General features: G+C 40.7%; 1 protein-coding gene across 1 annotated transcript; it reads left to right on the forward strand.

Annotated features, from left to right (window-relative positions):
* Positions 1-1,134: 1,134 nt before the first annotated feature.
* nus1 (NUS1 dehydrodolichyl diphosphate synthase subunit) lies at positions 1,135-9,403 on the forward strand. The gene is made up of 5 exons (XM_062411422.1): positions 1,135-1,686; positions 2,619-2,750; positions 6,786-6,938; positions 7,945-8,044; positions 8,159-9,403. The coding sequence occupies exons 1-5, from the start codon at positions 1,287-1,289 to the stop codon at positions 8,247-8,249; spliced, it is 876 nt and encodes a 291-aa protein (XP_062267406.1). The 5' UTR covers positions 1,135-1,286; the 3' UTR covers positions 8,250-9,403.
* Positions 9,404-11,883: the final 2,480 nt, after the last annotated feature.

Consider the following 11,883-nt stretch of genomic DNA (forward strand, 5'->3'; position numbering starts at 1 on the left):
TTTCGGAGAACTTTATTTCTTTCTTTATTGGTCAAACTACATTCATCATTCCATAATGGCACAATTGTGTGTTAGGATAGTTTTAGGTGTAGAGGCAAAGTCAGCTATCATGTTTATAACTTCATTAGGTCATTCATTATTCGGGGTCTTACGTGATATGTCCTTGTGTACTGTTTTGTCGCTTTTTTTAATTGTCATTGTACAATGTAATGTTCTGCAGCTGCTGTAGCACTTTGGCCCAAGAAAATTTCCCCCATGGGGCAATAAAGTATATTTGATTTTATCTAATCCACAGGGCAATCTATTTAGTTGTTAGTTATTTCCCCACAGCACTCTTTAAACTTATCCCATTGAGCCTTATTAAAGCAGCATATTGGAACATTTTCATGGGTATATTTATCAGTATTTTAGTACACATGATGGGAAAATGATCGCTGACTGTTATTATAGCATATTTTCCATTCACATAGGCCAGCTATATATGCAGAAACTATGATTAAATCAACACATGACATCTTGTTGCTATATTTCTAATCTTGTACTACCATTGTTTATAAATACAAGATTCCTTGTATCTCACATTTCTTCAACCCCTGTACAATAATTATCAGTATGATCACTGCTCCAAAGACGATTGAGTGCATTAAAGTCACAAGACCAACATACCTGTCCCAATATCTCCTTAAACACTGCTCCTGTTAAAGCCTGACATGAGTTATAGAAATGAACTATTTTGATAGAATCTTATGCTATTAATACCTCAACAAGTGTACATTCATCTCTACCTGAATATTCTTCTGAATAGTAGATTGTCTTTAATGAATGTTAAAGACAATCTACTTTTGTAGATTGTCCTTTATATCCTTTATAACTCTCTTAAATTTCGGTCCATTTGCTATGAGGCCTCTAGTATTCCACTGGGAGATAGTGAGTACCATAATAAATTGATGGTAATGGAAAGGGTTGAGCATTTCTTGTAATGCTCCCTGCCCATCACTACAAGAAAAATGACTGAACATAACAAACTATAGAGGGCAGGATTTTGCCGGTGACATATCTTATCTTCCAATGAAGAAGAACACGTCACTGTGCTTCTGTCCAATCAGCGAGCTACGTGTCACTCTGGAGGTTCACAGGTCAAGGGTTGTTAAGGCGAGGGGAAGATGGCGGAAGGCGAAGCCAAGAGCTGCCGCCGCTGAATCAGATTTAACAGGCAGGTAAAGAGATTTACCAGCACATTTGATCGCTGTCAAGTCAGTCTTCACCCTGACGGAATAGAGACGCTGATGGCGCTGCTGTACGGCCTGTTATGGCGGTTCTTGCTGGTGCTGGTCCACGTCAACAGAGCCCTCGTCTCCTGGATCCGTGTCCGGCTTCGGAGCTGGAAGGGCCGACTGTGGGAGCGGGCTATGACCGCGCTGCTGCTGCCGCTAGCCCTGGCTGGCTTCCCGGACCACCAGAAGAAGTTAAATCGCAACTCCGGTGCTAACGCTAACCCGGTAACTGATAACTACGCTGTCAGTCGCCGGTCCCGGTGTCTGTCCGATGGCAGGTCCTTGGAGAAGCTGCCGGTCCACATCGGCCTGTTGGTTGCCGAAGAGGAGCCCAGCTACACGGACATAGCCAACCTAGTGGTGTGGTGTATTGCCGTTGGTATTTCTAATGTCAGCGTCTATGACAATCACGGTAAATACAGTGACTCAGGTTTACTGAATTATTATGTTGTAATTGCTGCTATCTACTCCACACATATAATCTAGTGGGGAGACTCCACTGCTGAATTTATGTTCTCATTCAAACTAATTAATACTTATTCTGATTAATACTTATTCTGATCTCTACCAGTGTATTGAAGTAGCTGCTCACTGTCCTCTGGTCCTAGTCTCCTGTGCCTATTTGCAGTTGTATGCACCTGCACAGTATTCTTCCAATAAGACGATCTAATCTACGCTGTTGTTGTCTTATCACATTACTTTCTACCACCTATTTGTTTTGCATTACTTTTAGGAGATGAATTAGTTTGACTTCCACAGTTTGTCCCAGCTCATCTGACCGTGAATGATACAAGTTGATGATCCTCCCTCCCACTGGAGGCATGAATCACCCACTTCCCTCCTGCTGGTTTATTTCAGTAATGGCATGTGACTGTAGATGTCAGATTATATGCCTCAACTTTTGACAATATAGGACTAGTCTATATTGGTAGGTAGTTGAAAATCGACACATGTACATGACCTCAGTTCAGGACACAACTCTTGTTTACATTAGGGCTCATACAGGCACTTAGATTTGAATAGACTGGTTTATTCCAACAGCAACTTCATCCCACCTGATACAACTGCCCTTTATTATCTGACTGACATTACATGGTTGCATTGCTATAGTTGTAGATTCTGATTAAATTGGATGGGGGAAAAAACTATTAAAGTAGACTGATATTCACGCAGCAAGCTCTGAGTGCTGGTTTGCTCCTTGTATGTAATCATTCCAAGAACCACCCACAGACTTCAATCTGTTATGCTGTATCTTTTACTTGTGGCCTTTTCTGCTTTCTTCTCTATTTTTCTGGATTGTCAGTTGATTGAAATGCTCATCATCCTCGCTGATGTCTCCCTTAGGTATTCTCCGAAAGAATTATTCTCATCTGCTGGAGGAGATTGTGAGGAAGCAGCAGGATTTTCTGGGTGGAGATGGATCCAAATACAATGTGGAGTTCCTGAGCAATGGTACTGACAAACACCAACATCATGGTGAGGACTTACTGCTCTTTTGTTATTTCAGTCAGTTTGTTTACATGCACTTTGGCATAAACAGCCTACAGTCATCTTTCTTTAGTAACCTGATTTCTTAAATGGCATGTAAAGTACAAACCTGGTTTCTGTAGTTTGGGTAGGGATTGAGTAAACCTGATTATCCCAGCTCTTCCTCTTCTGCTGAATGTAGATTCTTCTTTGGCAAACCCCTAACCCACTTTCTAATCAGCTATTTTCCAAATACGCTTCTGTACTGATAGGGAAGCAACAGTTTCCAGCTGAATAAAGGAAAAGATTAGTGTATGAAACATTGTATTCCTATATTTACAATGACTCAAAAAGATATAACTCAAAGAGATCCCAGTCACTTTCACTGCTGTACATTACACTGTTATAAATAGAGTAACACTACCCTGGTAGTACTATGAAGTTAGACAGGGAGCACAACTGATTATGTTGGAGTTTATTGTTGTGACACACTCTAATTATTTAGAACTGGTGACTGTTAAATACACATTTTTGGTTCTCATCCTTAATGTTCTTGCAAAATTGTGTCAATCACTGTACACTTAAACATAATATGTAAAATACATTAATGATGTTACACTTGCAGGGTTGATACTCTGATAAAGAGCTGAATCCCCTTCTGGGCTTGATTCTGTTTTGCCTGATATAACTGAGTATCATACTGAGGTTTTCTGACCATATATTCTAAGCGATTGGGGTGTCTTCTATTTCACTAGCCACTCAGTAACGCAGACATATCCTTCTGCTTGACAACAGCCCCAATATGTTGGATTAAATGTTTTGGGAGCTGCTTAAATAATCTCTAACCAAAATATTGAGAGGAAAGGGACTACTATAAGGAAAATAACCTGTAAGTATATGAATGAAAACATAAAGGCTATATTCATACACTACAGGCTCAGTGTTCAGAATTTCCCCAGTCTAATGTCTTTCTATGGGATGAAAACCAAGACAAGAGTATGTCACTTGTCTGTTTGCTGTTGGACTCAATTTCCAGAACACAAAAGACAGAAACTGACACTGCCAGCATCCCACAGAAACCCACATACCCACATTTCTGTCTAACGTTAAGATCCCAAAGGAAGTTTCAGTCAGTATAACCCATCAATTATTCGTCAAGGTAGTATTACAGTTTGAGAGATCTACCACAGAGGTTTCTTTGAGCACACAAAATCTTTAAATCAGATCATTTTGCATTTGATAATAGCGAGTCTCATTAAACGTGAATAAAATTGACTCTGGACATAAAAGTTAAGTAAGTTGACCATGCAGCTGGTTTTGTATTTCATCATCCATTATGTTGGACTTTCGCCCAGGCTACACTGGATGTGTGGGCGCCCATCGTCTTTGAAATGCCACACTGCCCATGTGAGTTGTACGTCTCAGGCGTGTCTCACGTGTGTGGGCTGCACTGCTCTTCTAGAGCAGTGATTCTCAACCTTTTTTCAGTGATGTACCCCCTTTGAAATATTTTTTCAGCCGAGTACCCCTTAACCAGCGCAAAGCATTTTTGGTTGAAAAAAAGATGTGATACATGGTGCTGTGCCGTTAGTGTCTGATTTATTAAACTTTGTAACTAGACACTTTCCAATATAAAATTCCATCTATGTGCATAACATTGCTCTTTGTAGTGGTCTCTCTTGAACTATTTGGAAATAAAAAGATATAAAAATAATTATCTCAATTATACATAAAGATTTGTGCACATAAAAATAATTATCAACTTAAAGTGCCCTCTTTTGGGATCATAACAAAGATATATTCTCAAATTTAACTCATGAACTTAATTATAGATAAACACTTCATCACGGAAAATAAATCATTAACTTCATTTTAAATAAAAGATTTGCTCAAAATAAATAAATAAAATCTATCGTCTTAAAATATCTTCTTTAAAGATCGAAAAGAATACTGATCTTAAATTTACAAACTGTCAACACTGAAGATTACATTGATGCATTGAACTGAGTGAGTGCTTTTGCATTTACAGTTTAGTGAGAAACTTGTGCTTGTGCTTCACTGAGGATCTTTGTCAGTCTTGATGGCAGGGAGGCAACTGCTTTGATCAATCTCTTCGACAGGCACAGTCTGTTTCGGTTTTTACCCTTTGCCTCAAATAAATATGTGGAGGCAAAGCGTAGTAGCTGCTCCAAAGCTTTCTGTCCCAGGTGAGGGTGCTCCTGCTTCACACACACACAAAACTGTGTCAGTGTGGATGTGGCAAACTTCATCTGGAAGCCACGTCAGATGACACAGTGACAGGTAGCTTGCTTCCGTTTGCTTCGGACAAGAGAAATGGGTCACCCAATCCAGCTGTGCAGATTTCTCCTCCATGTCAGGAAAGTAGGAATGAAAACCTTTGAATCAAGTTGGTCAAATGTCCAACAATGACCGACTTGACTGGAGCTCTCTCCACATCCTCATTAGAGAGCAAATCATCCACCTGAGGAAAGTAGGTGAAATCCCCCTGTGCAGAGGCCCTTCTCCAGATCTCTGCTTTCTTCAGGAAGCCACCCACCTTGTCATACAGGTTTAAAATGCTAGTGTCCTTATCCTGCAGAGACATTCTCAGTTCATTCAGTTTGCTGAATATATCTGCCCAATAGCACAGCTTTGCAAGCCCGTCTGTGTCCTGGAACAAGGTAGCAGAAATAGTATGTCCTCATAAATGTCGTCAGTATCGATGTATCTCACAAAAGCAACAAGTTGTGCATTGCCACTGACATCTATGGATTCATCCAGCTGGAGTGAAAAAGGGTCGCTAAGTTTGCCCAAAATTTGCTCGACAATGTCTGTTCCCATTTTATCTACTCTGCGGCACACAGAGTCATTTGACAAAGGCACAGTCTTTAATTTATCTGCTGCGTTTCCGTCCAGCATGGTCTCAGCCTTCTCTTCGCCTTCTATGGCACTTGTCCCTCCGTGTTTTCACCCCCACTGAAAATTGATTTTTAACTAAGAAAGGAAAAAGTGAAACAGGATACCTCTGTAAAAACCCTTTATTATTAATTGTAATAGATCAAATGATTCTTAACCATTTCTTTGTCAAAACAGAATGTAGATTACATTTAAAGCGACATCATATACAAATATGTATTATTTCTGGCCATTTGAGAAAGCAATCCCTAAATAGCACTGGCAGTAGCAGCTCCACAGCAGAAACACTTCCAGTGTTAACAGCTGTCTCACTCCGTTTTACTATGGACATCAAAGTCATGCATTTTCTCCATGATGCACCAAGAACAGTGCAGCTTCCTCTTCCTCTCTACAGTTGGATAATGAGTTTCGGTCTGAGTCTGTCCATCCGTTGAGGATATTTAAATGCATCAACCTTAAACACTGATTGGTCTTTTGTTTCCCTTCTCGTCTCATAAACCCATCAAGTGGATCTTAGTTACTCTGTTGTTTATGACTTGTACTGAGGAAGCTGTGGAGCAGGTGTAGCCAGTTTGCTCACTGCTGGCTTTGGCAGTATTTCGATCTTTGCTGTGTCTGGGCCTATAGGCATTTGTCGACTTTCCTCAACATAGAATTTCTCTGTGTGGTACAGCCCCACCGAATCCAGAGGGCTGTGTAGAAATGATGTTTAATGTTTGCCAGGATATCAATCAATCCAATTTTACGAGGCTAGTGCACTTAGTTTTATTTTGTACCTAAATAAAACTAAGTGTATAAGTCCTAATTAAATAATATAATGTTAGAGATACAAGCCAATAGTACACAAACACACACTCTCTCTCTTTAAATTATATTTGTCATTATGGAAATGTGTTCTGGAGCTAATCCCACCTGATAGGGTACACCTTTGTTAACAATGTGCTGGGAATGAAGACCTGATGACCAGGTTATGCATGAGATATATTGCTGTTTGCCTCCTGAGGTAAAGGGCAAATTTCTTACAGATATTGATTTCGAATCATACTAGAAAGTAGAATAAGCAAACATGCTCTTTAAAAATTCTTGAATTAAAATCAATGAATTTTGTTTTGCATGTGTGTGTGTCAGTGGTGTGCTGCAGGCCTACTGTGAAGGTGTTGTCTCCAGAGGATGGAAAGCAGAGGATCGTCAAAGTAGCGCAGCAGCTCTGTTGCTCTGTGGAGAACAAAGAGAGGAGCTCCAGAGACATCAGCGTCACCATGCTGGACATGATGCTCAGAGGTAACACTTACTTACTCTACTTATTAGTGCTTGGAAAAATTGTTACACTACGGCATCATCTTTTTTTTTTTTCTATTCTTTGCAAACAAAAAAAATCTCTGTGGATCAATATCATTTATTGAAAGATGCTGCATTTCCCTTCTATTCCTCAAAGTAGAAACAAGTTTCCCCTTTTATTCAGCAGATCGCAGTGTTACACCAGGTATTTTACGAAAAAGATGTCTCAGGATCTGTAGAGAGCTTACTGGGATTTCCCTGCAGGCAGCTTTACCCTTGCGATGCACTGTGGTCACTAATTTATTTGTATAGCCCATATTCGCAAATCACAATTGGTCTCATTGGGCTTTAACAGCTCTCCGAGGAGCCTCGGAGAGGCACGGAGAGGGCGTTCCACGTTGGGAGAGCGTGGCCTAGGGGATAGAGCGGGTGCTCTGCAACATGAAGGTCGCCGGTTCGTATCCCACTCTATCCCATATGCATGCCTAAGTATCCTTGGCAAGATACTGAACCCCTAGATGGCCCCTCATAAAATGATGAGTGTTCTAAAAAATGTAAGTCGCTTTGGATAAAGGCGTCAGCTAAATGACATGTAATGTAATGTAAAAAGGCGGTCCTATCTGTCCGTGTCCGTCAAAACGGAGAAGCATACATTGGCCTTAACCCTCATCAAGAGTAAGGAATCTCAAACGAGCCAATCTCAAACGACCCTTGGCTAGAAGCAGGGTACAGCTCTAGATAGATCACAGCACTGACCTATACAGATAAAAAACAATTCACCTAAAGGCACTTTTAAGAAACCTGCACAGGCAGATCATTAAAACTCCACACAGAAAGGCCCCCAGTGGAAGCATCTTAATGTGAGGCCACAGTGCTAACCGCTGTAGCTGTAAGTTGTATCTGAGTCAACCACTTCAATAGAACGTCTATTTAAAATCAGGTTTGTCCTGTTGAGAGAATGATTTCATGACTGTGCTGATGACAAACTGCCTGTCTGTGCTTCTTTCAGAGTCAAAGAATATTCCAGAACCTGAGCTGGTGGTGAAGTTTGGTCCAGTGGAGAGCACACTGGGCTTCCTCCCCTGGCACATCAGACTCACTGAATTCATGTGCGTTACTGTCTGTTTCAATGTCAACATGAACAGTAGATGCCACTGTTAAATTAGGAGTGAAGGTATGTGTTGTTTTGTGTTTGACATGTGTGTCCTTCTCTGTGTCCTCAGCTCCCTGCCCTCTCACAGAAATGTGTCCTATGAGGACTTGTTGGATGCCCTGCAGCGGTACTGCGATTGTCAGCAGCGGCTCGGCCAGTGACACTCAGGCCAGGAAGTGTGGGGTGCACACAGTCAGGGGAGGGTGTGGTGAATCTTCCACAGCTCGCTGTGTTCCTCACTGCTCCTCTCCCACAATCTGTGTGTCTCTTGGATCTCTAACAGACTAAGATTGCTCTAAAACGAGGAAGTCGGGAGAGCCAGCCAGCTCACTTCCTGCCACCAGCTCTTGCCACTTAATAAACTTGCATCCACAGGACTTGTGGAACATGTTCCCCAAACTGACATAAGAGAGACATTGACATTAGAAGAATATCTGCACAGACTCTGTGTTCCACAAACCCTGTTCTGTCCTCTGGCTCACTGTTTCACTGTTCAGTGTCCAGGTGCTGTTTACTGCTGAAGACCCAGAACATGAGTTGCCTTCACTCAACAGACAACAAAGAAGAAACTAGGCCTTGTGTTAGTCCTTGTGCGGCATCTTGGGGAATACAGCTGCATTTTTAGGGAGAGGCTCAACTGCTAACACCATGTGAGCTGAGCAGCAGAAGTTGACCTTAGGGACAGAGAGTTAATAATCTGTAAATATGAGAAATTAGGTGGCTCTGTGTTAGTCCCTCTGGCCTCCAGCTTACAGTTGTGTGATCATGTGCAGTGTAGCTTGAGACGCATCCAGAGGTTTGTTTTACTGACCAAGCTCTGAAATAAAGAAAAACACTGTCTGACTGTGTATATGACAATATAATCTCAGCTCCCGCTAATAGTTACTAATCCTCACTTATCTGCCTTTACTGAATTGTCACTTATCACATTTGACAACTTGATTATCTCGATCTGCAATACAGTCCATGAGAAGATGTCCAATGAATAATGAAATCACAAAAAATAAGTAAGTTGAATTTAAGTCAAGATTATTTTGTCAAACGTTGTCTTGAGCAAGCTTTCATACTCTGTATGGGTCATACTGTAACTCTGACAAACATTTGAGGTTTTTTTTGTTGTCAGTTTTAATAACTTGTTATTCACGGCACTTAACTTCTACATATACTGTATCCGCTTCCTCAGACATACTCCTTCATACAATCACCATTACTCTCAATGAAATTAACGGGTTTTAGTTGGAGTAATGTCAGGTCACAGTCAAGTGACAACATCAAGGCAAAAATAAAAGATGTCAAGTAGTCAGAGAAATGAAAAGTGACTGATTGTTAATTTTGTTGAATTTGTTCTGATCTGTAGAATGGAAGTACTGTGGTTCCACTCTTGAGCCACATTCAGACAGCTCAGCCATCTCAACTTGGTTTTATTTATGCTTGTGCTCAGTGTTCTGAAAGTTAACCGAATCATTTTCTTTGTGGTGCAGCCTGTTTGTTCTGTGCTGTGTGCAGACTTGAGTGTTTAATTTTGATTTTGGGGCTCAGGTCTTTCAAATTAATTATAAATGTACCACAAATTGTAGATGTCAAAGAAAATGTGATGGTGGAGATGCTCTAAAGATCATAGCATACCTAAGAGAATACATTTAAAGTTGTCATATGTAAGTTTTTTTTTCATTGCTACAAGCCAACCTTGTCATTCACAACCCTTACTTACCAATCTACCCTAATACTTTTACTGCAGCAGTAGAAAACCACACTAATGGTAACCTTTTATTTTCTATTTTATTGAAGTTAGCATGCTAACTAGCCCTGTCCATTTACTGCTGAGGATGCAATTTAACCTCTTATCTAAATAAAAAACCTTCAAAACCATTTTTTTACCGACAAGACACCGTGTTAGGCTGCAAACCCAGGTTTAGTTTTTTTGTATAAAGCAAACAAGCATTAAAAAGTCACACAAACTCTTGAGGTCTGGCTGCTGGTAGAAGCATTTGTTCTGTTCATACCCTAGAGCCTCAGCATCATCATGTTACTGTGCTCATGTGCTTTTTTTGTCTGACTGTTAAATGCAGGAAACCATCACACCACACCTTTAGACCTACTGTATATGTGGACATAAAGAGTGCACGGCTCCATATCATCAGGACTGCATCAATGTCTTCGCTTTTCTTTCCTCTGATCACTTAGGCTGTACACACAAATTGCCTCTACACTCCCAAAGTTACATTTCAAATCCACAGCAAGGTTTTAAGCATTTTGTTGACTTCTGTGAGCCGCTGTGTGTTTTTCCTTTGCAGTTTTCGGAAATAACAGTTTGGTGCTTCAGTTTGAGCAAAAACTGATTCAAACCTTTGTTTTGAGCAGTGTAGGGAAGGTTGTCTGGATTAGAACAGTACACCCTGATGATGGTGAATTCACACTGGACATGGAACTGTTTGGTGGATCAGTATCAAATAAATGTTTTAATATCACATGACACACTAGTGACTCCTGGTGCAAACTCTTCTGTTTTGTCACAACAGAGGTTCTCAACCTGCGGATCAGAACTTCCTGAGGTGTGCGCCAAAATAAGATCTAAAGCAGGATGATTAAAGAAATAATATAAAGCATTTGTTCTACACAAGATTCTGTTACTTTCCTTAAACTTTCCCTAACTTTTATCAGTTTTTCTTCCTTGTTTGTTGTAAAGCAGTGTATTATCTGTCCTTTCCTCTTCTCTAGATTTGAAGCTGAAATGGAAAAATCACTCTTGGCCAAAAACTGTGGAAGATGACACATGTCAAGACAGACACGTTGATTGAGTGGTCAGTGGATCCTTGTTGTGAGCAACAGTGACTCTCTGCTGACATCCTTCAGTTCACACCAAACAGCATGAACACTTTAAACAATAAAGGGTTCCTGATGGTTCTTTTTGTTTTTTTGATTTTTCTTAAGATTGATTCTGTTTCAGGAGAGCTTAAACTAATGCTTTTCTACTTAGTATCAGGAGCAGTGTCTGTCCTTGGTTCCTTCTCTCAAGTCGTCGCTCTGAGAAAAAGCCTCACCAGCAGCAATTTGTATGGGGATGTCACCACAACAACCAGATTCAAACTGATACACTGTGAGACAGATTCAACAGCATCCCTTAGATAGAAACATGTTGGAGTCCAACACTCTAACATAAACTCTCAAAAAAATCAATCAATCAATCAAAATGTATTTGTATAGCCCATATTCACAAATCACAATTTGTCTCATAGGGCTTTAACAAGGTGTGACATCCTCTGTCCTTAACCCTCACCAAGAGTAGGGAAAAACTCCATCGCCAAGGATGTACAGACGTGCAATGTATGTCAAGTGTAAAGGGGAACATCAGAAAGATAAAGGTATTTGCAGCATTGTAAGTATCTACTCTGTACTAAATGTATCCAGATTAAGTAAAAATATTCCATTCAAAACTACATAATTACATTTAATGGGTCGGGCATGGTAGGAAAACTCTGACCCTCTTCAAAACCAAATGAACCACACAATAAGTCCAAGTAGTTCAGGACTGAGGTGTACTGGTCTCTTCTACAGTCCAGTGTGTACGGCGCTCTGAGGAAGTCTGCAGTGCATGTTCCCTCATCCTTAGGTGCAGGCACGTGCACAGATAGACCCCTAGTGGTGCTCAAGCACCTGCCCCTTTGCCCTGGATGAGAAAAGTGCCCCTGACGGTGTTTGTGCAATCCCCCGACGTTGTTTGGTGATAAATTAACCACAACATTAGCGCCGCTGAAAACATTACGTCGCAACTGGTCCGACGTTTCCTAAAAAATA

Source organism: Platichthys flesus, chromosome 18 (genome assembly GCF_949316205.1).
Source record: "Platichthys flesus chromosome 18, fPlaFle2.1, whole genome shotgun sequence".
Taxonomy (NCBI): domain Eukaryota; kingdom Metazoa; phylum Chordata; class Actinopteri; order Pleuronectiformes; family Pleuronectidae; genus Platichthys; species Platichthys flesus.